Genomic DNA, 26,785 nt, shown 5'->3' with positions numbered 1-26,785 from the left:
TCTACCTACCACAAGGCAAATGGCACATCAGTGTTCTCAGGGCCTTGATTTTAGGGAGAGAGCATAGCTCACACATCACCTGAGAGGTGAAGTTGAAGCCCTGATCAGTCAGTATTTCCCATGGGAACCATAGCCCAGCCAAACAGTCTCAAAAGCTCAGGAGTGATTGCTGTTGCCTTTGCCAGACACGAGGGGATGGCTTCAGGGTAGCGTGTGGCAGAGTCCACCACTATGAGTATATATTGGTTTCCCAAGGAGTTCTTTTCTAAAGGCCCCATCATATCCATTTCTATTCTAACCTCAAATGGGGTTTCTACAAATAGAACTGGGACCAACGGAACCTTTGGGATGTTCTCAGCTGCCACATACTGACACTCAGGACAGAGAGAGCAATACTCCCTTACCTCCTGATGCACCCCCGGCCAGTAAAACTGAACCAGTACCTGCTCCAGAGTCTTCTCACACCCTATATGCCCAGCACAAGGCATCTCATGTGCTAGCTGGATTACAGCCTGATCGTGGTTACAGGACACCAGGAGCTGAGTTCTTATTACTGCCAACTGTGGGTTTCCCTCCACACGATACAGCCACCATCTCTCCTGGACAAAGTGGGGAGTACTGTCCCATGCACTGGGGGTCCACTTCCTCTCCATCTATGGACATCACCTTCCGCACAGGCCTTGTATACGCTGCAAGCAAATCATTTCTTTTGGGTTGCTCATCTCACCCACTAGGAAGCTTGCATCACCATTTGGCTACACACCGAGTCTACAAGCCTCAGTACCGCCTTCTCTTGGACCCACAGTGGAACCATCACCTGGCAGGAGTCTTCCTACAGACTCTTTCTTCGGCCATTCAGCGCTCTGTATATTGGCATTTCTTCAGTGGGCACCCTCTCTTCATATGTCCCTATTGCCCACAGGAGTAGCAGGTTGCCAAGCTCATCCTCCTGGTTTCCTTCCTGGTTTAAATTATGTGGGGACCTTTGTCTGAACTCAAAGGCTTCAGCCTGGTTGTTTGCATCACCGGGTATTTATTCATGCAATACATCATCCAAACTCAGCCCCATGGCTCGCCAAAGTCTTCCCGTCTCTGTGCAGATAGCTTGTGTCTCTGCAGTGGGTTTTGTACATGTTTTCCATCATGCCTGGGGTTTGGCGTGTGCTGGCAGGCATCTGGCACTATTGGTGACCATATCTGGCAAATGGGCAGAGGCCACACGTGTCTAGCAGCCTGTCATAAATATAAAGGGAAGGGTAAACACCTTTAAATTCCTCCTGGCCAGAGGAAAAACCCTTTCACCTATAAAGGGTTAAGAAGCTAGGATAACCTTGCTGGCACCTGACCACAATAACCAATGAGTAGACAAGATACTTTCAAAGCTGGAGGGGGAGAAACAAAGGGTTCTCTCTGTCTGTGTGTTGCTTTTGCCGGGACCACAGCAGGAATGCAGGTCAGAACTCTTGTAAAGGGCTAATAAGCAATCTAGTTAGATATGCATTAGACTCTGTTGTGTTTAAATGGCTGATAAAATAAGTTGTGCTGAATGGAATGTATATTCCTGTTTTTGTGTCTTTTTGTAACTTAAGGTTTTGCCTAGAGGGATTCTCTGTTTTGAATCTGATTACCCTGTAAGGTATTTACCATCCTGATTTTACAGAGGTGATTCTTTTACTTTTTTTCTTCAATTAAAATTCTTCTTTTAAGAACCTTCTTTTAAGATTGCTTTTTCATTGTTCTTAAGATCCAAGGGTTTGGGTCTGTGTTCACCTATGCAAATTGGTGAGGATTTTTATCAAGCCTTCCCCAGGAAAGGGGATGTAGGGTTTGGGAGGATTCTTGGGGGGAAAGACATTTCCAAGCAAGCTCTTTCCCTGTTATATATTTGTTAGATGCTTGATGGTGGCAGCAATAAAGTCCAGGGGCGAAAGGTAAAATAGTTTGTATCTTGGGGAAGTTTTAACTTACGCTGGTAGAAATAAGCTTAGGGGGTTTTTCATGCAGGTCCCCACATCTAGGTACCCTTGACACAGCCCATTGGCCATGAGTAAATTTTCCATCAGCTGCACTACGTCTGACAATAACTCAGGGAAATGCCAGCATGGACACAAACTGCTCCATTTGAAATAACTCTGCAATTTGGGTCCCAAAATGCTCCTCCAGGCAATGCTACTGCCAGCAATGCTTTTAATTGTTGTGCCACCACTCGAGGGCATGCCCCCTAAGGCTACATCTCTGCTCTGAAGTACTGCTGATGTGTCTCTTTGCTGATATCCAGCCCAACTTTAGTCTCTAGCCTGCTCTGGATCAAGGTTACTCTAGGCCAGCTGTCCCTGTCCCATCAGGCAGGGAACAAAACTAATGCCCAGGGCTCCAGAGACCATTGAGAGACCAGCTCCACCCTCTCAAAGGTGATGAGGAACAGATTGTCATCAGGGCCCATTTTATTGAACTTCGCCGGCATGGGTGACAGAGGTCCCTCCCGATGTAAAGGCCCTGTGAGGTCTCCTTGGGCAGGGGCCAGGGGTTTTAACTCTTGCAGAAAGTCTCTCTGGAGTTCTTGCTGCTGGGACACAACCTCCTTCAGCAGCTGTTGCAGCTGCCTGGGCTTGGGCCTGCTGCAACATCTGTGGGTGGAAGTGCTGTTGCTGGTTGGCCTGTTACTGTTGCCACTCCACCACCTACTTGCACTAGCGTTTGGGGCCCCTCTCCGCAGAAGCACCCTCTGAACGGACTGGTGTGGAATCTGTTTCTGCCTCGGGGCCTTGTATAAGGCATAAGGCTTCATGCCCACATTCTCCACCAGTTGTAGTGGTCCAACCTTTAGCTGGGGCAGAGAACATAGTCCCCCCCGCCACGGGGTCCCCTATCAGATCCACTTCTCCCGGGCAATCTGTCTGTTTCTGGGGGAAGTTCATCTCGTTCATGGGATCTTTTCTGAGTCCAACTGCTATTGCTGGTAGTCTTTGGTGGCACTCCCCAGGTCCCACCATAGGTTGCTGGCTGAGATCAGCCTTCCAAGTCCCCTCGCCCATATCAGACTTATAGTGTTAGTCTGTCCCCAAATGAGTGGGGGGAAGAGAAGGAAACACCAGCCACTTCCTCAGGCTGGGCTTCTCTTGCTGCTGGATATCACTAGCAGTCCCTGGCAGCCTGCCCTCCTGGGCAAACTTCCCCCCCTTCTCTGTGGCAAGTTTCACCCTTTTAAGCTCCTCTTCTCCAGGTGGAGCATGTTCTGCAGGTGTGCTTAATTGTCATTGGCTGAGCAGGAATGCTCATTAGCCTGTCTATCAACAGGATGAGGGAGTGTCCTATCACACAGAAAAAATCCCAAGTTTGCCATGATCTAGCTTCACCCTCCTTTTAATGAAAAAATTTGAATATTACATTGTAAACTTCATATGAAAATTGCAAAAGATAGTAATTACTGTTAGTTCTTTTTAAGGATTCCTTTTAATGACTGACCATACAGTGCTACATCATGGAATAGAAATCCATATTTGTTGAACTCCTACCACTTGCGGCATATTTTGTTTAGTTGTCTGTATTTTATTGATTAAAATGCGTGTTCTGCTTGTTTTAAACTTTTTTCTACTTCCTTTTATGAATCCTTCAGATGGTTCTGATGCCTAAAAGAACGTCATGATGTAATGTGCTAGGGATGAGCACTGGAAAGTAAAATTGATTAAAATGTGATTATAAGCAAAACTGAAACTGAATTATCTAGTTTCATTTTTCAAGCCAAGGGAGTTATAGATAGCAAACAGCCATACTAATGAAAAATAAAGATTTTTAAAATTCTTTTAGTTTTAATAATTTACAGTAATTGTAACACAGGTAAGGAATACATTATATACAAAATAGTCCTTATAATAAATAGCAAAGATCACAATGGCAGCTTTGAATTTCTCACTGTATATAAAAAAAGTATTCATATAGCATGGCAAAACATTACCCTGATTACATTTTGGCCCCAATTCAGCAAAGCACTGCTTCAGTCCATCCTTCTTCAGCAAAACATTTAAGCATACACTTAACTCTAAAGATGTGCTTATGTCCCGTTTAAATCAGTATATGCTTAAGTGCTTTGCTGAATCATGGCCTAAATGCAGCCTAATCCACCAAAGTCTGTTTGAAGGATAAAACTGTTAAGATGAAGATGAGAAAATAGGTGTACCAGGTAAACCAAGTACAGTGGGCTGACTGATATCACTTACTATTTTAATAATCTAAAAGCTAATCTAAACAAATCTAAATATTTTAGGTAGAAAATTATAGTGACCTTATTGAGGCCTGGTCTACACTACACAGGTAAGTCAATGCGAGGCAGCTTATATCGATGTAGATATGTATGCATCTACACTTAAATTTCACTCTCACCGACATAACTTCCCTGTTACCCTGACTTAATAACACCACCTTCACAACCGGCATAGAGTCAAGGTCGATGTAGTTACGTCAAAACAGTGTCAGTGTAGATGGTGTGTTACTTGCATTGACTGTTCGCAGGCCCTGGAGGTGTCCCCCACAATGTGCCACCCTGATCGCTCTGGTTGCCATTGTGAACTCTGCTGCGCAGTGACCAACTGGCCAGGAACCACCTCTCATTTGGAGTATGGAGGAGGGACCAGCACCAGGATTCACCAGACATCCCAGTGCACATAAACAGTGTTCTGCGGGGGCCCCCTCTGCCTATTTCTAGAGTGGGATGGGAAGCAGACAGGAACTCTACCTCTACTGGTTGTTTCACTGCCTCTTTTAGCATAAGTAAAAAGGAGCAAATCAACCGATGTGTTCTGCTACTTTGGGGGTTCCATCCCTGTAATTTCAAAGCAAACAGCATACTTACTGGAGGTTTTTGCCCCTACTTAAGGCTCACCCGTGCCTGGCTGGACTGCGCTGGAGTAAAAAACATGTCCTGGCTTCCTGTGCACCTGGATCCCCTGGCTGCCTGTCCCCCATGCTCCTGCTCCTCTTCCTTGTGCAACACTTCCCCCTCACGCTTCAGGGTGTGGGGCCTCCGACTGAGACTACTCTGAAGTATCCACGGGGCTCTTGGAAGGGGTGGTGGGGTCTCATCCGAGGATGGCATGCAGTTCTTTGTAAAAGTGGCATGTCTGCAGCTTTGCAATCGTTACCAGAGCAATCATTAGCCTCCCTTGCCTTCTGGAACACCTGCCACAGCTCCTTGGCTTTTATGTGGCACTGCTGCTGGTCCCTCCTCCATGCCCCACGTGATCTGCTTATATAGGACAACATTTCTATAGCTGGATCGGAGCTGTGCCTGCACAGCCTCTTCTCCACACAGACCCTGGAGATCCAATACCTGCGTACTCCAGGCAAGAAGGGCTTGTGGGGGGGAGGGTCATATGAGCCCACATTTAGCACCACAGGCCAAAAGACCCTGTCAGGCAGACTCTCACCTTTCACTTTTAAAAAATTTCTACCCTTTGTGAAAAAAGACATGAAAATGTAAACCAATGATGCCAGCATCAGTCACTCTATAACTATTTTCCCACAATTGTCTCCACACTTTCTTCCCTTATGCATGGAATACCTGCCCTGAACTAATTCATAAGTGAGCCCTCTCCTCAAGACCCACTTCTACAGAGGTGCCAACCAAATATTAGCCAATCAATGACTAGATTAAGGGCCCACTGGGGACAGCTGACATCTTCTCCATTGTTCCCCATTGTTTTGTTTGAGTTTTACTTTCTTAAATTGTGAGTTCTTCAGGGCGGAGGCTTTGTCTTTCTGTAAGTTTGGACACACCTAGCACATTGTAGGCACTATCATCATCCTGACAGGAATGATTTATGTAAAATGTGTGTGAGAGAGACTGGAGCAGTGCGGGGGGAGACCTTTGAATTCTCTTTTCCTCCACTCCACTCCCCTTAATTCCTGTTCCAAGAGAATAGGAGCCTAGTTGTTTGTGCTGGGTTCTGTTTGCAGCTGCAAACATTTAGAGAACTGTTACAAAGAAGAAATCCCCAGCTAAGCTAGTATTCTCTTGGGGCCACTAGCCTTCCTCCTGCCAGAAGGATTTGTGACTTTAGGAGTTCTAGGTAGCCCTTTACAAACTATGAATAACCTAAAATCTTTACGAAAAATCATTGACCACTTTCAACTCTACTGATCGGGCTACATTTTCAAGTGTATTTTGGCAGTGGGAAGGGCTTGAAACTTACTTTTAAAAAAAGTAAGGAAGCAAGCAAGCTGAGGTTCTTCTCTACATTTTGAGTTGCCAAATTTAGGGAAGGCCTGAAGCTGACAGCATCATGGGTTTACAAAGGCCAACTACTGTTCAGAAGCATAAAAGAGCAGCACAGAGGCTTGAATGTTCAGTTTTGTTCAAATAGGTTCTTTGGTTTTGACAGTTTTAAGATGTCTCACTTCTTCAGATTTTTTCCCCATCTTATTTATTTGCGTCTTTTAGTCTATCTCCTTTCACATCTATTTAGCATTTCTCCCTTTGGAAAGGAGAAAATGAAATACAAAGGTCAGATCTTCAAAATTACCTTCCAGAAGCACAGTCTACAGAAGCCTTCAGCATACTTCTTTTCCTCTCTCATAGATGCACAAAGGAAAAAATAGCTTTCTGCTATAAATTCATGCTTGAACCCCCAAGGACAGCAACACTCTGCTGTACCTTAACAAGAAAAAGTCTCAAAGGTTTCCATTTTCACTCAGTCTTCAAAGGTTTTCCCCACATGTAAAAAAAACCCTTGTCGATAAAAATATTCCTGATCCCTAAAATGAGCAGATGACCTCACTCAGCTGAAGCATCCTAAAAGCCAATGAATAAATGAGGATTTTTGCAAAAAGCAAGGTCATCAGGCTGGGAGAGAGCAACATAGGGAGTCTGAGCAAAGCAGATCTGCTGATCTTGTCAGAGAATCATAAAAAATAGAGCTGGAAAAAAACCTATTAGTTCCTCCACCCTGGGGTGCAGGGTGTCTCCTAGAGTCCATTACTAATGCATTGTTCAGTCTGGTTTTAAATGTCCCAATCAATGAAGCACCCATTTTTAACATATCACTTGAAGGTGGTATTTTCTCATATATTGCCTCAATTTTTATCAAATTTACCTGCATTCCCGTTACCCCGATCTCCTATTTACATACCCCTTTGCCCCACCCTCACCAGTTCCTTTCTCTTCTTGGAGCTACATTCAAAGGGTTGCCAGGGGTTGTGTAGAGGCAAATCCTACCCTGCTTTCTTCTCACTCCCAGTGGGTAATAATTTACTGTTGGCCTGTACCCATCCCAGTCCAGCCCATGGTCTGGCACAGGTAACCTGGCCAATGAGTACAGGGGTTATTTCCCACCAACTTGCTCCAGGGAAGGAATATGCTGCGGGGAGGGATAGCTCAGTGGTTTGAGCATTAGCTTGCTAAAGCTAGGGTTGTGAGTTCAAGCCTTGAGGGGGCCTTTAGGATCAGGGGCAAAAATTGGAGATTGGTCCTGCTTTGAGCAGGGGGTTGGACTAGATGACCTCCTAAGGTCCCTTCCAACTCTGATATTCTATGATTCTAAGACCTGTTTATTCATATGCTCTTGTACCCAAGATCTGAGGAGATCTGTTTTTCACACAAACATAATCTGAATCAGAATGCTGCCCTTGGTGTTTATACCCTTTACAAATTATCAGATTATTATCCAGTCTCCTTCCCCATAAGATCCATAGTCATTGCTTAGCTCTTCCAATTGTTATCTCTAGCTCATTTAATCTTTTCTCGTAAAACAACACAGTTCCCTTAAGCATCTATTCATTTTAGTTTCCCTTAAATTACTTCCCATGTGTGTGTGTCTCTGTTTAGTGTTGAGGTGTCCAGAACTGAATGTAGTATTCCAGAAAGCCTGGGGTAGTTTTACGACAATCAGCCAGAAGTTTGTCATTGATTTCAGTGGGGGAACGACCGGTCCCTTGAGGAGTATGCCTGAAAATCCCTTAGAGAGGCCAATTTGTGCATGTATGTATGACAGGAATCTGAGAATTCATTTAGATTAGAATATGTTTTAAATCAAACAAGAAATGCATATAGGTGGTTCCTGAATTTTATTATTGTAACTTCCTGATCCAAGGATAGCTAAGTCCCTTAACATTATGTATTACAAAAGATTGTTTACAGTGAAATCCCAGTACAATCTGTAGCCATGGAGAACTAATCAGATTCTCAAGGACCATAAATCGTCGTGACTCTGCCCTCCCCAGGCCCAAACTGACTGTGAGGTCAGGAAAGGACCAAGGATGTGCACACCTCAATTCCATCTCTTAATCAGTCAAGGAGAGTAAATGAACTTTTGGGCTTAAGACAGGGACCTTCCAGCAGACAGTGCTGAACTGCGTCTGTGAATGCAGTGGTATCTCGGGCTAACAAACCCAATGGCAACTGAGAGCTGGGCAGACAGAGAAATCCTTACAAACACTCTCCCAAGCCTTCTCTAGAGGTCCCTTTTCTGTGTTTTATGAGGGTATGGATTGTCTGGAGGTGTAATTTCATTTGCCTTTTGACTCCACCCCCTTTCCACAGCTCACACTAACCCCTGTGTGCCCAGTGCAGGGAGAAAGGAGACAGAGTTCTGTGGAAGGCTGCTTGGATATGAGGAGCTTACATGCTGTGGAGGAGATCTGCTGGTCCTCGCCAGAGAGTGAGCATGAAACCTCTCTGCTTCTACTGCTGTACTGGACCTGATTAACCTAGCACAGTATTGTATCTGTGGTGAGAAAGGGATTTATGTGTGGCTTATTTCTATGTAAAGCAGGGCCAGGAGTTGGCCCTTATATCCTGTTATGTCAAAATATTGTCCTATTCTATTGGAAAATTAGAATGAATTAACTAAAGTTCCAAAACTTAGATCCAAAAAATAAAATAATGGTGATTTACAGAAGATTTCAATCAGCAGGAATAGCGAAACATGAGACTAAAATGCAGAAAAATCCTGCTGAAGAAATAGCACAGTTCTAACTCCCTACAGTTACTGACTCCAGGAAACGCTGCATGCAAAATTATTAGGCACATGCCGAGATTGCAAACAAATAGATCCAGCTTTAAAAAACTGTGTCTAGTTTGCAATCTTTTTCAGAAAGAGAAGGTAGGAAAATAAAGATGTTAATAACCTGTATGACTACAAAGGATGAAATGGGCTACGGGCTATGTTGTTCTGCAGTGTAGACTATAAAGCCAGAAGGAGTCATTGTGATCATCTAGGCTGACCTCCTGTATAGCACAGGATGCTTGGCCCAAGCATGGTTGCACCAGGAGAGGGAAGGGTGAAAGAAGTCTTTTCCCCTATCATTGCCATTTCTTTTACTCAGGCACAATAGCAATCCATTCAGGAGATTTCTCCCTTCTAGAGCTCCAAGAGCGCAGATCACCCCAAATGGGGTGCAAAGGAGGCAGGACCCTAGCTAATAGGCACCAGGCTCCACTATCCAAAAGAACGGTGCAATATGCACACTATCTTTGCATACTGGTGAGCTGGTAGAGGGATTGTTCCTTGTGAAGTACAATCCAATCCAGGGCTCTTCCACACGAATACCAAATTCAGGCTTGTATGTAAATCCACAAGCCAGTTTACCATGCGTGGAAGACCTCTGATTTGCAGCTGCAGTTTGGGCCCATCTCCAATAGTAGTGTCACATACATGTTGCAGTAATTCCTGTGAAAGCTGAGCTAACTGAAAAGACTAGCCTCTGAGGTCCTGAGTGTCACCACAATTCGGGTACTCGCTCGCACTACATTGCTGTAATCTTTGCAAATACATACAATGAGGATCCTTTCTGCTCTCATCAAAAAGCAGAGTGAGCCACCGACAACAGGCTGAAGAACAAAAGCACATGGGAATATCGCTAAATAGGCTCAGGAAAAGGAGAAACAGCTGGAGAGATGGAGGAAAAGTTACTGGAGAAAAATCAATACAAAATAGTAAGTAATATGAGAACAGCTCCATGGGAGCCTCGTCCTCTTACAATCAGACAGAAGATGCAGCTGAAATACTCATTACTTGGGGCTGCAGTCCCTCAAGCTGCTCACAGTACCACAAGAGTTATAGTACCCCTAGTTGTCCAAAGGAACTGGATCTGTCTCATACATGAAACCATGCAACTCAAATGTTAAGTACCTGCAGTGATTACCTGCAAATTACTGTCTAGGGTCACTCAATGCTTTGGCCATAGTATTTAGCCCCACTGCAACTTCATGGAAGTGTGAAACTATCTTCAGACCCCCCCCAAAATCCTATAAAACAAAATTATAAGGAATGAGTGAGAGCAGATAGAACATAAAAGGAGGATAGTGAAAGAGATTTACACATCTCCTCATTCTGCTGTGCAGTTTCGTTTTCTGATGGATTCTCCTCCCAAGGCACATTGAATAATAAAGAGCTGGGAAAAGACCTGGTACAAGATGGGGTTTTCCTGAACACATGGCAGCAGTATGGAACTAGCACATGCACGACCCACCTTAGATTTGCCAATAGCCAGCTGATTTGGGTCAAGGAAGAAACCCACAGTTGTATAGAAAGAAAAAATATGCATCAGTATCAATCTCTACTAAATGCAAGATGCCAGAACATCTGGTAGAGAGTGTAACCTAATCATCAGAGCAGGGAACTGGGACTCAGGACTCCTAGGTTCTGTTTCTCCACTGACTCACCTTGGCAAGTCACTTAACTTGTATATTCCTCAGCTCATATAAATATAAATGTATTATCCATCTACTCTCGGATGTCTTGTGATGCTTTTTTATTAAATGCTTGTAAAACACTTCAAGATCTTCAGATGAAAAGTATTAAATAAGTGCAAAGTGTTATTATTGCTATAACTTACTTCTCTTGATTTCGGTTCTCTAGCTGACTGTGCTCTACCAAAGTCATCACCAGAGTTGTTCAGAGCTGCTCCAGGCAGTGTAGGTACTCCACCTCCCCAAGAGGTGGTAGCTATGTGGACAGGGGAAACCCTCTTGTTGACATAGTCCTGTCTACACTACGGGTTAGGTCAGTATAGCTGCATCACTCGGGGGTGTGGATTTTCCTAAGCGAGCTCGTTATACTGACATAAGTTTGTAGTATAGACCAGGGCTGACTGAGACTGGCTTTTGCAGAAACAGGAGAGGTTTAACCTGCCCGGCCTTTGGGAGTGGCTGTATCTTCTAGTGTTCTCCTTGGGAGACACAGAGTATTCTCTTTTAGGGTTGGCTGAGGTTTGTTTCACCTGTATTGTCACACACAGTTATATAAGTGACTCGCATTGGGAGCTGTATGACTAAACCTTGTGCAGCTGTTTGAAACTTTAGTCTAGCATTAAACTGGAGAGGTGAGACTACAGTGACATTTAGTACTTTTACACAGTCTGGAAAATTGCAGTGATAAGACTGTGTTGTAGTTTGATGCAATGAAATGGAGTCCCTGTTAATTGTGCTTAGAGCATGGTATATTGTGTAACCCTTAATGAAACTCATTTAGAAAATGCCATCACTATCCAAACAGCTGTTTCAGTCAGTCATTTTCCCAAAGTACAATTTAAAAAACAAAAACCCAACCTCCAAATAGTACCTATGGGACAGGATAATGCTAAGATCTGTGAAAGATTTGCAAAGAATCACCTCCACATCCCCTGAGGACCAGGAGGATATAGACCAACTGCAAGGGTTTCAGAGAAGAGCACAAAAATTAAGACACTTGACCTTGTACATGTAGCTGTACCATAAATGTAAATGATGACCGGGGGCAGACACAAGATTACCATGTAAAGAGTGCACACGCACAAAGTAGAGAAAGAGGCTAGAATTAGAAGGAATAGAATTAAAATACTGAACATTTCTGGTGAGTTTTGGGGAAAATATCTTGACAGGTATTATATTTATATTATATTTAATATATTATATATATTAAACTGTGGAATATTCTCCACAAGGCAAGTAGTGAAAGCCCCAATAAAGGAGGCATTTGAAACTGAATTGAACAAGACAACTAAAAGTGTATTGTAGCGAACAATCCTGCACTGGCAGGAAGATGAACAGATGACTGAACACGCCTCTTCCTTCTCTAGTTTGATTCCTCATTCCACCAGCCTCCCCAACTTTACGCAGGAAAAGAACAACCTCTACACTATCTCAGAATGAACGCATACAAGGGCTGTTGAACCTCATTGTAGAGTGCTAGCTTCCCATGGCAAAGAGGGCACATGACAGCTCAACACCTGCCATAGGGGCAACTGACACATAAAAACATTTGAAAAGGCAATAGAGGATTTTTTTTCATTCTACTCTTTTAAGTGATATTTCTTTAAAAAAAATCTCTCTCTGTAGCTAAAATGGAAGACACTCTTTGAAAAGTCTAAATATTGTACGTTTCCCTTATGTCTATGCCAGGAAGACCACAGCAATGTATGTTCCCAAGTATGCAATGTTGTTGTAGCTGTGCTGGTCCCAGGATATTAGAGAGACCAGGTGGATGAGGTAATATCTTTTATTGGACCAGCTTCTGTGAGTGAGACAGAGAAGTTTTCCCAAGTATGGCATTTACTACCAGGATAGAATGGAGAGTAGTTGAGGCTGATGAAAATCACTTTAAATGGTGTTTAATGCTCTCTTGTAGCATTAGTGAAGGCCAGAAGTCACAGAGCCTGTGTCCAATATTAATAATACATTTCACTACTGTAATTCATTAATATTTTATTCACAGCAAGACATTAATGAAAGTTAATTTTTCTGGGGGAAATGGAGGAAACACATTTTGTTCTGTTTCTGTGACCTGAATGCTGCAGCTACCAGTGCTTAATATTTGCAATCCAGTAGAAAAGCATTATGTAACAAAAGATTAGTTCCATAATGTGTGCCCCTTTGGAGCTGCACAGAGCCATATCCGAACAGGAGGAAAAATGTGACATGTCTCTGTATTTTTCTTATTTGCAGATATCTCAGTAAGCTTGCTGTCCTTAGTTGTCACAGCCTGTGGACTTGCTCTCTTTGGTGTGTCTCTGTTTGTGTCCTGGAAGCTTTGCTGGATCCCTTGGCGAGAACGTGGCCTGCCCTCTGGGAGCAAAGACAACAAGCAGGAATCGCTGAACTATACAGACACAGAGACCAATGACCATGAATACAGTGAGGATTACCTGGGGCAGCCCACTTCCTACCCGGAGTCCTCCCTGAAGATTAGCCACACCTCCCCTGATATTCCATTAGATGCTCTGGCAGGGATCAAGGAGAATTGTGTGCACAATGTCCGAATGCATCGCCAAATCACAGAACCAACCTCTTCTGCTCGGTCAGTAACTGTAATTTCTTTTTAATGATAATCATTATGAATGGAGATGAGACCAAGAGAGTTACACTTTATTAGTTAACATAGAGCCTGACTGCAGATGTATATTACCTGCCTCATTCTTTTACTTTAATGGTTATAGAAAATCAGTTGTGTGTTGGGGTATACTGGATGATGGATGGCTTTAAAATTAGGAAGGTGCTTCCATAGTAGCCACAGTGGCAATCCATTTTTTCCAACATGAACAACTACAGCGTCATCTGTGTCTCCCCCTTATAAGCTGGACAAAATAACCAGGAAGGTTAGTGCCCTGTAGAACAAAAGAACAGCCTACACTGGATCTTGTAAATCACATTCATTTGAACTTATCATCAATGCCGAGGGCTCCGCAAAGATTTCAACAACCATCAAAAGAGAAAAATAGGGCAGGCTAATGAAACACTTTTGAGAGTTAGATATAGAATTAAAAGTGATAGGTTTTAGCCACAGCCTCGACTGTGAGGGGGAACTGACTGAGCAAGATTAGATGATGGCAGAGGAACCAGAGTGCCAACATATAAGGGAACAGGAAAGGGGGAAGCGGAGAATGTGAGAGTGCGTAGGGACACATGATAAAAGGATTAGGCTGCATGCAGCCAGAAAAAGGATCAGCACATGAACAGCCAATTAGTGGATTTCTGAGCTAATGCAGATGTACTGGATCTGGAGAAGGTACAGCACTCTCTCCATTGCTCCTCAATAACTCGTCTGGCCATTGGACTGGAGTGGGTTTGGCAAAGGCTTTAAGATAAGGTGCTGTAACAGCTGTTAAAGTTGAATTATTGCTGACAGACCCAGGTTTAGGTGTGAGAAGGCTTGGCCTAGATCAGGGGTGGCCAGCCTGAATCTGAGGAGGAGCAGAATTTACCACTGTACATTGCTAAAGAGCCACAGTAATACATCAGCAACCCCACATCAGTTCACCCTCCCCCCGACTCCCAGTGCCTCCTGCCCATCGGCAGCCCTGTCAATCAGCGCCTCCCCTTCCGTCCCCGCACCTCCCAATCAGCTATTTTGTGGCTTGCAAGAGTGAGTGCCTGTAGCTCCAAACCTAGAGTCGATGCCTTTTCAGGAAGCCGCATATTAACTTCTGAAGAGCCGCAGGCGGCTCTGGAGCCACAGGTTGGTCACCCCTGGCCTAGATGAACAGAAGGCCCAACAAACACCACACATACTACAGAGCAAAGGCTCCAGGTACATGGACACACTTTGTTATCTTTTTTCCACTGGCTGTAAGATCAGTGTAAGCGAGGCTCCTTCAGAGTCTTTTCTAAGAGTCTGTGGAGAGGGCATTGCTATAACTGTCGATGCTGGACACCATGTTGCACACACACAGCCACATGCAAGGTTGATTTCAGACTGGAATTGTAGTCAAGAGCTGTGGTACGGAGCTAATGTTGTTCTGTTCTCAAGCCCCTGTAAAAGTAGTTTGCCCCATGTTCTGTGGTTCACTAGCAATACCACTAGCATTAGATGTTGGATCTGAAAAGGGCCTCACATTCACTATCAGAAGGCCACCTCTATACTGGTTAACAGGCCATACAATGCCACAGAAGTCAACATTGCACAGGGAGTATGGCAGGGAAACACATGGCTATAGCACTGTGGAGTGTCTAATCCCAAAGTGTCTCTGGGACAGCAGTAAAATGGAGGAGTGTTATAAAGCAGGAGCAAAAGAACAGCAAAAAGGAGTGAGAGAGGGGTAAATCAGTGGCAAATAATGGAGTGGATGGGTAGAAGGGAAAATATCAGGAACATACTAAAAAAGGAAGGCAATGAAATTTACCCACCCAAATCAGTGCCTCTTGTTCCATGTGTGGGATAAAAGACAGTTTAGGGCTGGGGAGGGGCAGGAGGCAACATCCTCCAGGAAAAGGTAAAAAGAGGAAATTGAGGGATTAATATTACTACCATCATTATCATCACTAAATATTTTTTTTTTTTGCCATTGGTAAAACATTGTCACCTTTAAGTCAATTTTGGAAATAAACCCTGCGTGGAGTACAAGAAAAGAACGATACTCATTTTGATCCTTGCATGCAATTTGATCCCCTACTACCTTTTTTTTGTTTGAACAGCTGTGACCTGGGAGCCCAGATATGCAAGCTGTATAAGATATTATATGTGAGGCAGTGCAGTCTAGCAAGCACAGAACCGAGAACCAAGATTCTAGTCTTGGGTCAGTTACGGCCTTTGCTGTGTGACCTTCATCAAGTCTCCATGCTTTACTTTCCTCACTTATACAATGTAGATAATACACTAACCCCCAAACCAGCAACAACCCCTATCTGTCTCTATTACAGCATCTTGACAATCTGTAGAGAATGCTAGGGGTTAAGCTGTATAATTCCTTTTTTGCGGTATAATATCTTGTCATGGAAATTACTAATGCACAACAACATAATTATGCTTTTATTGTGCAGTAAGGGAGAAAATTAGATGGATTATAAGAGACGATGCCTTTGTTTTAATGCACACACATTCAGGAAATGATAACAGCAGAGAAAATAATGCTGATTATATTCAACATAGTTTTTAACGAATCCTATGCTAAGATTTTCCCACGTTTTACTTTTTATGTTCACTTCATTTTGTTTCTACAATATGTTGCATGATTGCTGTATATTAATTGGGGGGAAACGTAAAATCCAATTTGTATAGGATTAAGGTTTTACCTAATCCAGCTTTCACATTCCACTCCCATACAAGAACTACAAATTTGATTTCTGCAATTTTCTTGTAGAGTGGAAATTTCAATCACAATAACCAAGTCTAGATAATAAATCTCACTGGACTGAAACTAAAAGTAACTTTCTCTTCTAGGAGCAATGAAACTAAAGTAGCCTTTCATTCTAAGTACTACAGCGATTATCACATCAACTAGGAGTTCTGAGAGGCAAACCAGCTTGATAGGAACAAGCAGCAAAATCATTTAAATTAGAATAACCAGTTTGTGAACCAAGTAGTAGGTTCCATCAGTAAATACAGATGTTGGGAAATATCTCCTCCCGTCATTGTATACAAGATATCTGCAAGTTCAAAGTAAGCCATTACTTAGCTTATGGGACCAATTCTGCTCTCAATTACATTGATGTTACACCCTTATATTTCATGGGATTTGTCTCAATATTTATAAAGCCCTTATAAAGCAAGTGCTAAGTATTAGTATTTATTATAATTATTACACTTAGTGGGACAAATTCATACCTGGTGTATTTAAGTCCACTGATCTCTGTGGATTTGCAGTAGGCATGAATTTGGTCCATTTCCTTTATGGGCTACATATGTAGTTGGATTGAATAGTATACACTTCTAAGCTTTTCTTGGGAGTCAATAATTTTGCAGCATTCTTGTGAGTTTTATCTAACAGGGGATGTTATTATGAGTTTCAACCAATTTTGGAGAGTACTTATTGCCAGCTCGAGGTATAGGAACTGAAAATTATGCAAACACCATGAATCCAAAGATGAAGAAGAACTATAGTAACTTCTGGCTAATATAAGTATCCTTCTACTCATAAAAAGGGATATTGTGCTCTATAGGTGTAAAGAAGTAAAAATCAAACCCTGTGACACCATAAAACCCAAAATCATGGCTAAGGAAAGCCAAATGAAAATAAATAATAGGTCCTTTATACAAACCAGAATCACACAACACCTAACAATGTAATCAGTTTAGTTTCTGTCATTTTTCCCTTAAGGCACAATTCAATCCGAAGACAGCTCAATCTCTCGAACCCTGACTTCAACATCCAGCAGCTTCAAAAACAGGAGCAGCTGACAGGGATTGGACGCATTAAGCCAGAGTTGTATAAGCAAAGATCAGTGGATACCGATGATGGCCGGAGGAATAACAGCAAGGCCTGTGGGAAACTCAACTTCATTTTGAAATATGATTGTGATTTAGAGCAGTTGATAGTGAAGATTCACAAAGCTGTCAACCTGCCAGCAAAGGACTTTTCTGGAACTTCAGACCCTTATGTGAAGATCTATTTGCTTCCAGATAGAAAAACAAAACAACAGACTAAAGTGCATAGAAAGACACTAAACCCAGTGTTTGATGAAGTTTTTTTATTTCCCGTTCCATACAATGATCTGACCACAAGGAAACTCCACTTCTCTGTGTATGACTTTGACAGATTCTCCAGGCATGACTTGATTGGCCAAGTGATAGTGGATAATTTTTTAGATTTGGCAGACTTTCCCAGGGAAAGTAATATTTGGAGGGATATTGAGTATGTCACCAATGTGAGTATGACACCTTTTCATTTTGAGATTTTATACAGTAATTTAATAGTTTATAAACTCTACCTTTTTTAACTGGCAATAAAAGTTCTAAATGAAGGGTAGATTTATGGAGAAAATGATCTCTCTCTCTCTCACTGTCAGCCTTTGACCACAATCCACGGAACATCCTCATTTTACCTTTACTGGACAGCGTTAGAAATGTCCTTTATGCAAGAATTACTGAAGGTTAATCATTATTTTGTTTGTAGGGGAGGAAATCCACAAAAATCTGTTCTCTATCCCTCACTTACCCCAGGGAATGTTATTTTTTCTTTTCTCTCTCTACTTTTCTGTGGTTTGCATTATTTTCCACATGTATTCTAGGATGCTGTTGGCCTCAGTTTGGAAATTGAAGACTTTTGCATGGCTTCCGTCAACCTCCCATAGAAGCTCATTCTGACAAAGTCAGCTGACCTTGCACCTACAAACAAGGGGAATATCTGAGTTCAAACTTAGCACCAGCAGTTAGTAGCCACAGCCTAAAATGAGAGGAAAGTTTGAAGATGTCACGCAGGATTTGAAAACTCAAATCCATACAAGGACCGTCTCAGTTTACATTCCAGGAGGCAGGTCGTAGGTACTACGTCTGTGTAGTGCTGTCCTGCTAGGGGCATTTTTTTTAACTAAACTTTTTAAATAAAGAAGCAGGGGAACATCTTTACTATAATCTACTAATATTCCTGCTGTCTTGACAGCCTTTGGTATATAGGCCTACTTAGGAACACTCTCAGGGCACCAGCTACAAAACAGACAGCACTTTCAGAGGCCAGGGGCTTTATACTTCTCTCATGGCTTAGGCAAACCTCCCATTAGTGTTAATGGGACTTCAGCATTCTCCAGTAGAAAAAAAGAGCCCTATGCATTTCAGAGCCCACAAAGTGAAACTACTTCCAGAAGCCAATAAATATTGCATTTGTTTTATGGAACTGTAGTCTTGCAGATTCCACCTTTTAGTGTCAGTAAGTCAATAACAGGAAAAGAGTATAAGTCATATAGACCCCAATCCTAAAAAGCATTTAAGCATGTGCTTAAAGTCATAGGTGCTGGAACTATGCTGTATCCCCTGGCTTGGAGTGGTTTAAGAACATAAGATGGTCATACTGGGTCAAACCAAAGATCCATCTAGTCCAGTATCCTGTCTTCTGAGAGTGGCCAATGCCAGGTGCCCCAGAGGGAATGAACAGAATAGGTAATCATCAAGTGATCCATTTCCTGTCACTCATTCCCAGCTTCTGGCAAACAGAGGCTAAGGACATCATTCCTGCCCATCCTGGCTAATAGCCATTGATGGACCTATCCTCCATTAATTTATCTAGTTCTTTTTTGAACCATGTTATAGTCTTGGCCTTCACAACATCCTCTGGCAATGAGTTTAACAGGTTGACTGTTTCCATCATATAGGGGTTTACTGTTTGGTTCAATGGTTCTTAGTACCCCCACTATACAAATTGTTCCAGCACCCCTACTTAAAATTCCTTTTGACTTTGGTGGGACTTACTCACATAGTTAAAGTTAAGCATGTGCTAAATGCTGTTCTAAACAGGGATGCTTTCCTGAGTCAGCACTTTAATCTTTCTAGTCTATAACCTGCTAATGTGCCAAGTTATTGGCCATAGAGCTAAAAGGACTAAATTCATTTTTTTATTGATTTTGTTTTGGAAATGTTGGCATTCACACTGGCTGTCATTATTTTAAACTCTCTTATCTGTGAAGTTTATAGTAGGCATTGGCTACCCTGGCGGGGCGAATGGGGTGGGACCAAAGCTCCATCCAAATGGTAGAGTGGAGGAATAGGAGAGGGAATGAAGTTTGTCCAGGAAGGCTGGAGGGCAGCAGCTGGCTCCAGGCTGGGAAGGAGGGTCCTGAGGGTTCCTACCTGCTCCCAGGCCTGTTCCAGCCCCTGTAGGTCCTTCTCTTGCTTCTGCTTTCCCCCCAGGCATGCGCAAATTTATGTGAAGGAAATGTGTGCCCCCCCTCGTCCCCTCCCAATATTTCTCTTGTGTTTGAGTTCAGATTTTTAAAACTCTTGAGTTCCACATGTTCTGCATGGGGGTTGAGGTATGGGCCCTTCTATAGTCCTTAGAGTTTTAGTCAAGGTGCATTTCTGAGTACAGTAGAATACATTGATCCAAACAGAACAAAGGACATGGAATTCATTCTGATAAACAGGGGCTTTTCAATGTAAATGATGCTCAGCAGGAAACGTAATCCAGTTTCAGTTACTGTTGGTTTCCAGATAAGGGGTTCAGATAAATTATAAACTTGATTCTCCAATTAACATTTCCAAAAATTCAATTGGTTAGATTTAGCACATTAAATATTGACAATCTAACCCAGCATAATTCAAGAAGTTGAACTGAGTTGCAGCAAATCTGAGTTAACTCTTTTATCTGAGTCTCCTAGCTGCCAGATGGACTGGCAACAAAATCTCAAATCCTATTGGGAATTCAACACTGCTGTACAAAACTCACCTGATTTCATCACAAACCTGATCATAGGACAAGGTTCATGAATCTTTGAAGCAAAACTGGGCTGAGTTACGAATAAACCTGAGTTTATTAATGGTTGTGAGCAGAAGGTACACACTATACATTTTTAAAGAGATTTATTTTGAAAACTTTTCAAATTAGTTTTACAGCTAAATCAGAAAATGAATGATTGTTTGGTTATTTCATTTACCAAAGGTAATTGAAGCAGATATTTATAAAGTCATGGGAGGTGAACTATTTCCAATTCAACAGGTTAATTATTAATATTTGGAGGATTTTCTTGCTGTATTTTGCTGTGCTGTATTAGGAGGAGAACATCACCAGACAGACATTTAAATTGTTTTATTTAACTAAAACAACAACATTATGTATTCTGGATTTTTTTCTTCAACAGCAAACATAATATTTTAACAAAACAAGCATATGAATTTTTGAATTTAGTTAAACATGCAAGTTTTTTAAAATCAGGTTTGTTGCTGTTAAAATTGTTTTTAACTAAAATAGATAAATGAAATATTAAAAAAAAAATTAAATTGACTATGTCAGCCAGGTCAACATAAGAAACTTAAAATATTGGCTTCTCCAGCTAACTCAATCGTCTTCACCTTCATTTCCTGTTTATTCATAATCTGGAAAAGAAAAACAAGCTTTCCTGCTTTTTCAGGTCCCAAACGATTTCTCAATTTGGAATGAATTATTTCAAATGAAGAAAATATTTTTTCTACACCGGCAGAAGAAGCTACTTCTATTAAAAGTGAGATAATCATTTCAACAGTCTCTGAATCCAAGTGCTTAAGTGACTTCCTCCAGTTCATTGGTGTGACTTTCTTTAAAACATAATCACCAAACAAATATTTCTTGGATGGTTCTTATTCTCAAACTGGGTCTCTTTTACGGCCTCTCTAGTGAGAGAATGATATGGTAGATCTCAAAACAATGAAGGCTACACTCAGAAAGACCTCAAGATTTCTGGAATATGCTGCTCAGTTTCATTTTTGTTATTACTGCCCCTCCCTCCCTTCTCACATTTATCTCTAGACTTCTTCTCCTTGTCCAGATTTATTCCGCCCCCAACAATTTTCTATTCATTGAACTTTTTGAAACTTTGCACTTTTAGAGAGATGTAAGGGATTGACTCTATGTACACAAATTTGCAGAGGGACAATAGGGTGGAGGTCTGTTATTTCTCACCTCTATATATTATTTATTTATTTAAAAACATTTTTGCTGTTAACAAGCATGTTATCTGTGGAGACACAAAACCACAGTTTAAGAACTGCAAAACTAAGCATCTCTGATGGTATCTTCTAGACTGAGCATTCAGTCCCATTTGGGTAGATAGAAAGATTAATCTAAATAATCTATCAGAAGCCCCTGGAACCCCATAAAATTGAATCCCTGATCCATGAACTGTTGGAACTCATTTACAAAACTTTTCTTAAACATTACATGACTATATTGTCTCATACTTTAGAATTAGAATTTATAATCCCTAGTCCATGACGAGATATCTTTGAACTATAATGTATCTTAATTAAAACCATCTTTAGATAGCTTTTTTCCTCAAAAAGCATTGGATTTAAAAATCCAATTTAAATTAAAAAAAATCATTAATTTTTATCCACCCTGAGACCACGTCATCCATGTGTCTACTTGCTATTCTCAAACAAGGCGGAAGGCTTACAATTCCACAGTAGCTTCAATTCCTCTCCTTCCAGAGTGCAATACGATCCCAGATTGTATGATTCTTTTCTAATAGCATTGTATGCATTAGGTTAGCAGGGCTGAATAGGCATATGGTAGCTTAAAGCACCTCCACAGCACACAGAAAAAATCTATGGTGAGCACTGCTTAAGCAGAGAGCAAGCTGATACTCAAATAATGGTTCTTCTAATCTTAGTCCCTCTGAGCATAAAACTGAATCTCTTTTGTCACACTGCTTTTTCCAGCCAGAGAGAAGCAGAAGGGATTGCCTTACAGGCACCAGCAGCAGGTTGTTTAATGGAAGATGTAATTAAGTATATCAGCCTTAGATGAACATGCAAGCAAGGTTGATTTGCTTTTTGTACGTCTATCGGGCAAGTTAGTCTGATTTCTGACTGTTAGGATGGAGGAGAAGGGGTTGCTGTCATCTCTATTTTTAGGTCTGAATTTAACAGGTCAAACTAATGCACTCAATAGCCTCTGAAGTTTGTATTCAAAAGACTTTTTTAAATGTTCACAGACCGGTGGCATGTTTTGAAGAGGGTATGATTGTTTGTTGCTCCCTCCACAGACATACACATTCCCCACATAGAGTGCTATCCTCAAACTCATATTTCCTCAGGAGTAGCATAGGGACTCAGGAAAAGGGGGAAAACATATTAAACTATAAAATAAAATAATTAATTTATCTTCACAATTTATCTGCCCATGTTACAGCATTCTGGATAGATGAGAATCACCTTCTCCATGAAATACTAAATACCCATTTACTAACATGCCGTGTACCAGAGAATAAAAAACTCTTTTCAAGGAAATAACCTACTAAATACGACCATGCTGCTACACAGGCAGACAGAAAGATTGGAAATCTTAGATGAACCAGTTTCTACTGTGAACATTTTGTTTCATAATGACTTGTTTGTGTTACCTAATGGCTTTATCTCTAAAAAGAAAAGGAGTACTTGTGGCACCTTAGAGACTAACAAATTTATTAGAGCATAAGCTTTCGTGAGCTACAGCTCACTTCATCGGATGTAGCTCACGAAAGCTTATGCTCTAATAAATTTGTTAGTCTCTAAGGTGCCACAAGTACTCCTTTTCTTTTTGCAAATACAGACTAACACGGCTGCTACTCTGAAACCTGGCTTTATCTCTGTCACCCTGCTGTGTGGCAGATCCTTCCACTAGCTTCTTTCTTTAAGAACAAAACAAAAATTAGAACTGGAGAGTGATGATTTCCACTTAAAGGAGGGAATAAATGGGAGCTGTGACTTCCTCACTTCTACTCCCAGCTCTGCTAGCATTTTCAAAAGAGGTTTTGGATGCCAAACTTGAGACACCTAAGACATGATTTTCAAATGTGCCGAGTACCCACATCTTCTACTGAGATCAGTGAGAGCAGCAGGCACTCAATATCTCTGAAATTCAGGCCATAGGTGTTTCAAGATGGGCACACAAAACTAATGGGCATGTCTGAATATTCTTACCTTAAACTCTTGGTGCTTCAAGTTTAGCAGGTATGAAAGTAGTAAATACCTATCTGTCGCACAGAGGTATCGTGTCTGATAAACAATTTAGTGGTTGTTGGGTGATGGACATACAATGGTAAAGTGTTACAATGCACTTGCCTATTTGGCTTTGTTAAGCAGTTTTCCTACTGGACAGATAAATCCTAAAAGAAGATAGTATAACTCCAGGAGTTGGGCACACAAACACAAAATAGAACAGGAATGGTCTCTTGTATGATCTAATAGCATTGCTTCCCTCTTCACTATCTGCCTACTTTAGTGTTAAATGCCAGATATTTTTCATGTACAGCCATTTGATAAACCAATACTGTCACCAATTGCACCTCGGCTTAGAATACTTTTCTAAATGATGTAATAAATTGCTGTGGCGAGAGAGAGCTCATGACACTGATGGTATCTTTTCAGCTTCCAAACATAGTTATCTTTGAGATCTGGCTATGGTAAGTGCAGTTGGATGTTAGAAATTCAGTGTCTATAAGATTCTTCTATTCTGAATGGTTAATCCAACACTAATATATATATTTTAAAATTCTAGTATGGAAGAGCATCTATGCACTTTCACCCATGCCACTCCCACACATGGAAGGAGTTCCCCATAAGCATCCAAAAAGCCCCTCCTCCTTGTCCTTCTAATCCTTCCTTAAAACTCTGCTCTGTGATTCGTCATCTGGTGTGCTGTGACCACTGCTTACCATGCTTATCAATTCATTGTTACCATGTGCTCCCTCTGTCGGTTGTATCCACCTGGTATCCCTGGTCTTCTTAGATTGTAAGCTCTGTGGGGCAGGTATTATCTTTTGTTATGTGTTTGTATAGTTATGTCTAGGACCGGGGTCCTGAATCATGATTACAACCCCTGGACACTATCACAATACATATAAATAATAATTATTGTAGAATATCAGGGTTGGAAGGGACCTCAGGAAGTCATCTAGTCCAACCCCCTGCTCAAAGCAGGGCTAATCCCCAATTTTTGCTCCAGTTCCCTAAATAGCCCCCTCAAGGATTGAACTCACAACCCTGGGTTTAGGAGGCCAATGCTCAAACCACTGAGCTATCCCTCCCCCACTTAATTATAATTAAGGGTAAGTGAGAACAATATATTTACAGATTCCTTCTACTGTGTGTGGAAGGACTGAGATCTGAATTATGTCAGTGGGTTCTATTTATGGAAAATAGTTACAGGTGTGAGTTTCTGAAGTGAAACTGGAAATCTGCCAGGCTTCCTTGAAATTCAAAATTGCATTCATCTCCCAAACAAAAGGGACTTTTCTAAAAGTTACCCCACAAACCTGCCCTACTCATATGTGATGAGCAATTTAATTTTCTCCAATAACATGCACTTTGGGGAAGAATATTAGCCCACTGGGATACACACAGCAAGTTCCTTCGAAGGAGCAAAGCTTTCCAGAAGGAACTAATAATATGTGGTACTTTTATGTTTCACATGTTTGGCATTTACTCTTTTAAAGCTCTGTACAAACAGGAACTAATCCAAAACATTATTTGAGGGAAGTTAGTAAATATTATCCCCACTTTACAGAAAGGGAAACAGATACAGAGAGGATAAGTAACTTGCCCAAGGCAGCATAGTGAGTTAGTAGCAGAGGTGAGACTGGAACTGGGGAGCGTCTGCTCCGAGTGCCAGGTTTAATTCACTATATAACTGCCTCTTTCCCTCAGTTTACAACCAATGATGCTGATAGCAAACCATCCAACTCCACCTATGGTGGTTGGAGAAACCTTCAGTGTGGCATCAAATTTTAGCCCATTTAAAAAAAAATTCTTGTTTTGGCAAGTGCGTTGTATACAGAAATGATGGGCTTGAGCTGCAGATCTCAGATCTGGATTTTAAATGTCCCAAGGTTTAGGATGGTTGAGCCAGGGATTTTGGTTTGACAAACTGAGAGAAACCAGGAACAAAATATGTCTCTTGTTCCAGATTTTAATTCAAACCCCAGAGAAGTTAAGATCTGAGCCTCTCTATTTTATAGAATCATAGCCGTTAGAGATGGAAAACACAAATAGAGTTCTGCCAGTAGAAGATACAGTCTCATGACAGAGGACATATCCAATATTAAACCAACTCTGTACTTAGGGACACATTTAAAACCAGCCAACCGTGAGTGTCACTGGGGCAATCAGCCAACCGTCAGTGTCACTGGGGCAATATTGATGTGGATTTATAGGCATTTAACTATCCAATTTTCAGGTGTGAATGAGCTAGTAAAAAGGTAGACTTGTAAATCATTATGTTCAGCCTACTTTTAAAATGCACCTGAAGGCTGAGAAGAAAACTGCCAGTTATTTCTTGGTTAGACAAGTTTGATTCACTAGGACTAAACTGCATTATATTTTCAGTCTCACTATAACAATTTTCAAACTGTCCAAATAATTTCTGCTGCATGTCAGCCGTAAAAAACAAACCATAACTGTATATATTAAAGTGATAGCTAAAGGGGTTGGAGAACAAAGGAATCAGGTGACCTCCTGGCCCAGGAGAGGAACAAAGCTCATAGGAGGAGGGGCTGGAGGGTGAGTGAATTGGGGGCTGGCTGGAGATGTGGAGTGAACTGCAGACATGGTTGTCTGGCTCACTGCCCCCCAAAATGGACCCTGCTGAGGGGTCCTGTTCTCCGTACCTACAAGCTCTGTTTTAGACCATGTTCCTGGCATCTAATAAACCTCTGTTTTACTGGCTGGCTAAGAGTCATGTCTGACTGCGAAGTTGGGGTGAAAGCCCCTCTGGCTTCCCCAGGACTGCTCTAGGTGGACTAGCTGTGGGAAGCGCAAGGAGGGGCAGAGGATGCTGAATGCTCTGAGGTCAGACCCAGGAAGGTGGAAGCTGTGTGAGCTTTTTGCCCTGAAGACAGTCTGCTCACAGAGAGGAGACTGGCTGAGTCCTGACTGGCTTCATAGGGAGCAGTTCCAGAGCATTGCCCGGGGACTCCGTGACAACTGGTGTTAGCAGTGGGATTCGCACCCATGGCCCCGAAGAGACTGGAGACAAGAATCAGTCCAACCATATATAGATACTTGTGAAATGGAAGTGTTTAAATAAGTTTCAGGTAGTAAATCATGGGGTATTCATGTTCATTTACACTTTTGTCTTTAAAGACTCAGGTAAAAAAAAAAATCCCATCCCATAAGAATCAAGTCCCAGTGATCACTGTTTATTTGTGAGGGACCGTTTGTTTCTGCCTATACTTGCTTAATCAAAAGTACCAAAAAGGTTAAACAAAGTCCTTGGGCAATAGGTGATATCATGTCAGGGGAAAAAAAGGTCTGAAAAACTGGAGATGCTTGAATCCTCCAGATTTCTCAAGGATCAACCCAGTGTGGATAGGAAAATATTTAATTGGCCTTCACGCTTAGCATAGCAGCTACAGTAGTTGTCATATTGTCAGCACTGCAAAATGTTCTTTCTACAGTTTTCACGTTTTTAAGCAGGCTCATTTTCCAAGATTGGATTT

General features: G+C 41.7%; 1 protein-coding gene across 3 annotated transcripts in view; it reads left to right on the top strand.

Moving 5' to 3' along the window:
* Window positions 1-26,785, top strand: part of SYT9 (synaptotagmin 9) — a 119,929-nt gene that overhangs the window by 45,938 nt on the left and 47,206 nt on the right. For all 3 annotated transcript variants that reach the window (XR_005293779.2, XM_038408010.2, XM_038408009.2), the window contains exons 2-3: window positions 12,917-13,268; window positions 17,005-17,551. Coding sequence is in view for 2 of the 3 variants with exons in the window: in XM_038408010.2 (XP_038263938.1) it covers window positions 12,917-13,268; window positions 17,005-17,551 (899 nt within the window). In the remaining variant the exon portion in view is untranslated. The remainder of the gene's footprint in view (window positions 1-12,916; window positions 13,269-17,004; window positions 17,552-26,785) is intronic.

The sequence above is a fragment of the Dermochelys coriacea genome, chromosome 6, assembly GCF_009764565.3.
Source record: "Dermochelys coriacea isolate rDerCor1 chromosome 6, rDerCor1.pri.v4, whole genome shotgun sequence".
NCBI lineage: Eukaryota > Metazoa > Chordata > Testudines > Dermochelyidae > Dermochelys > Dermochelys coriacea.
Note: the sequence above shows the minus strand (reverse complement) of the source record. Positions and strands in the feature narration are given on the sequence as shown.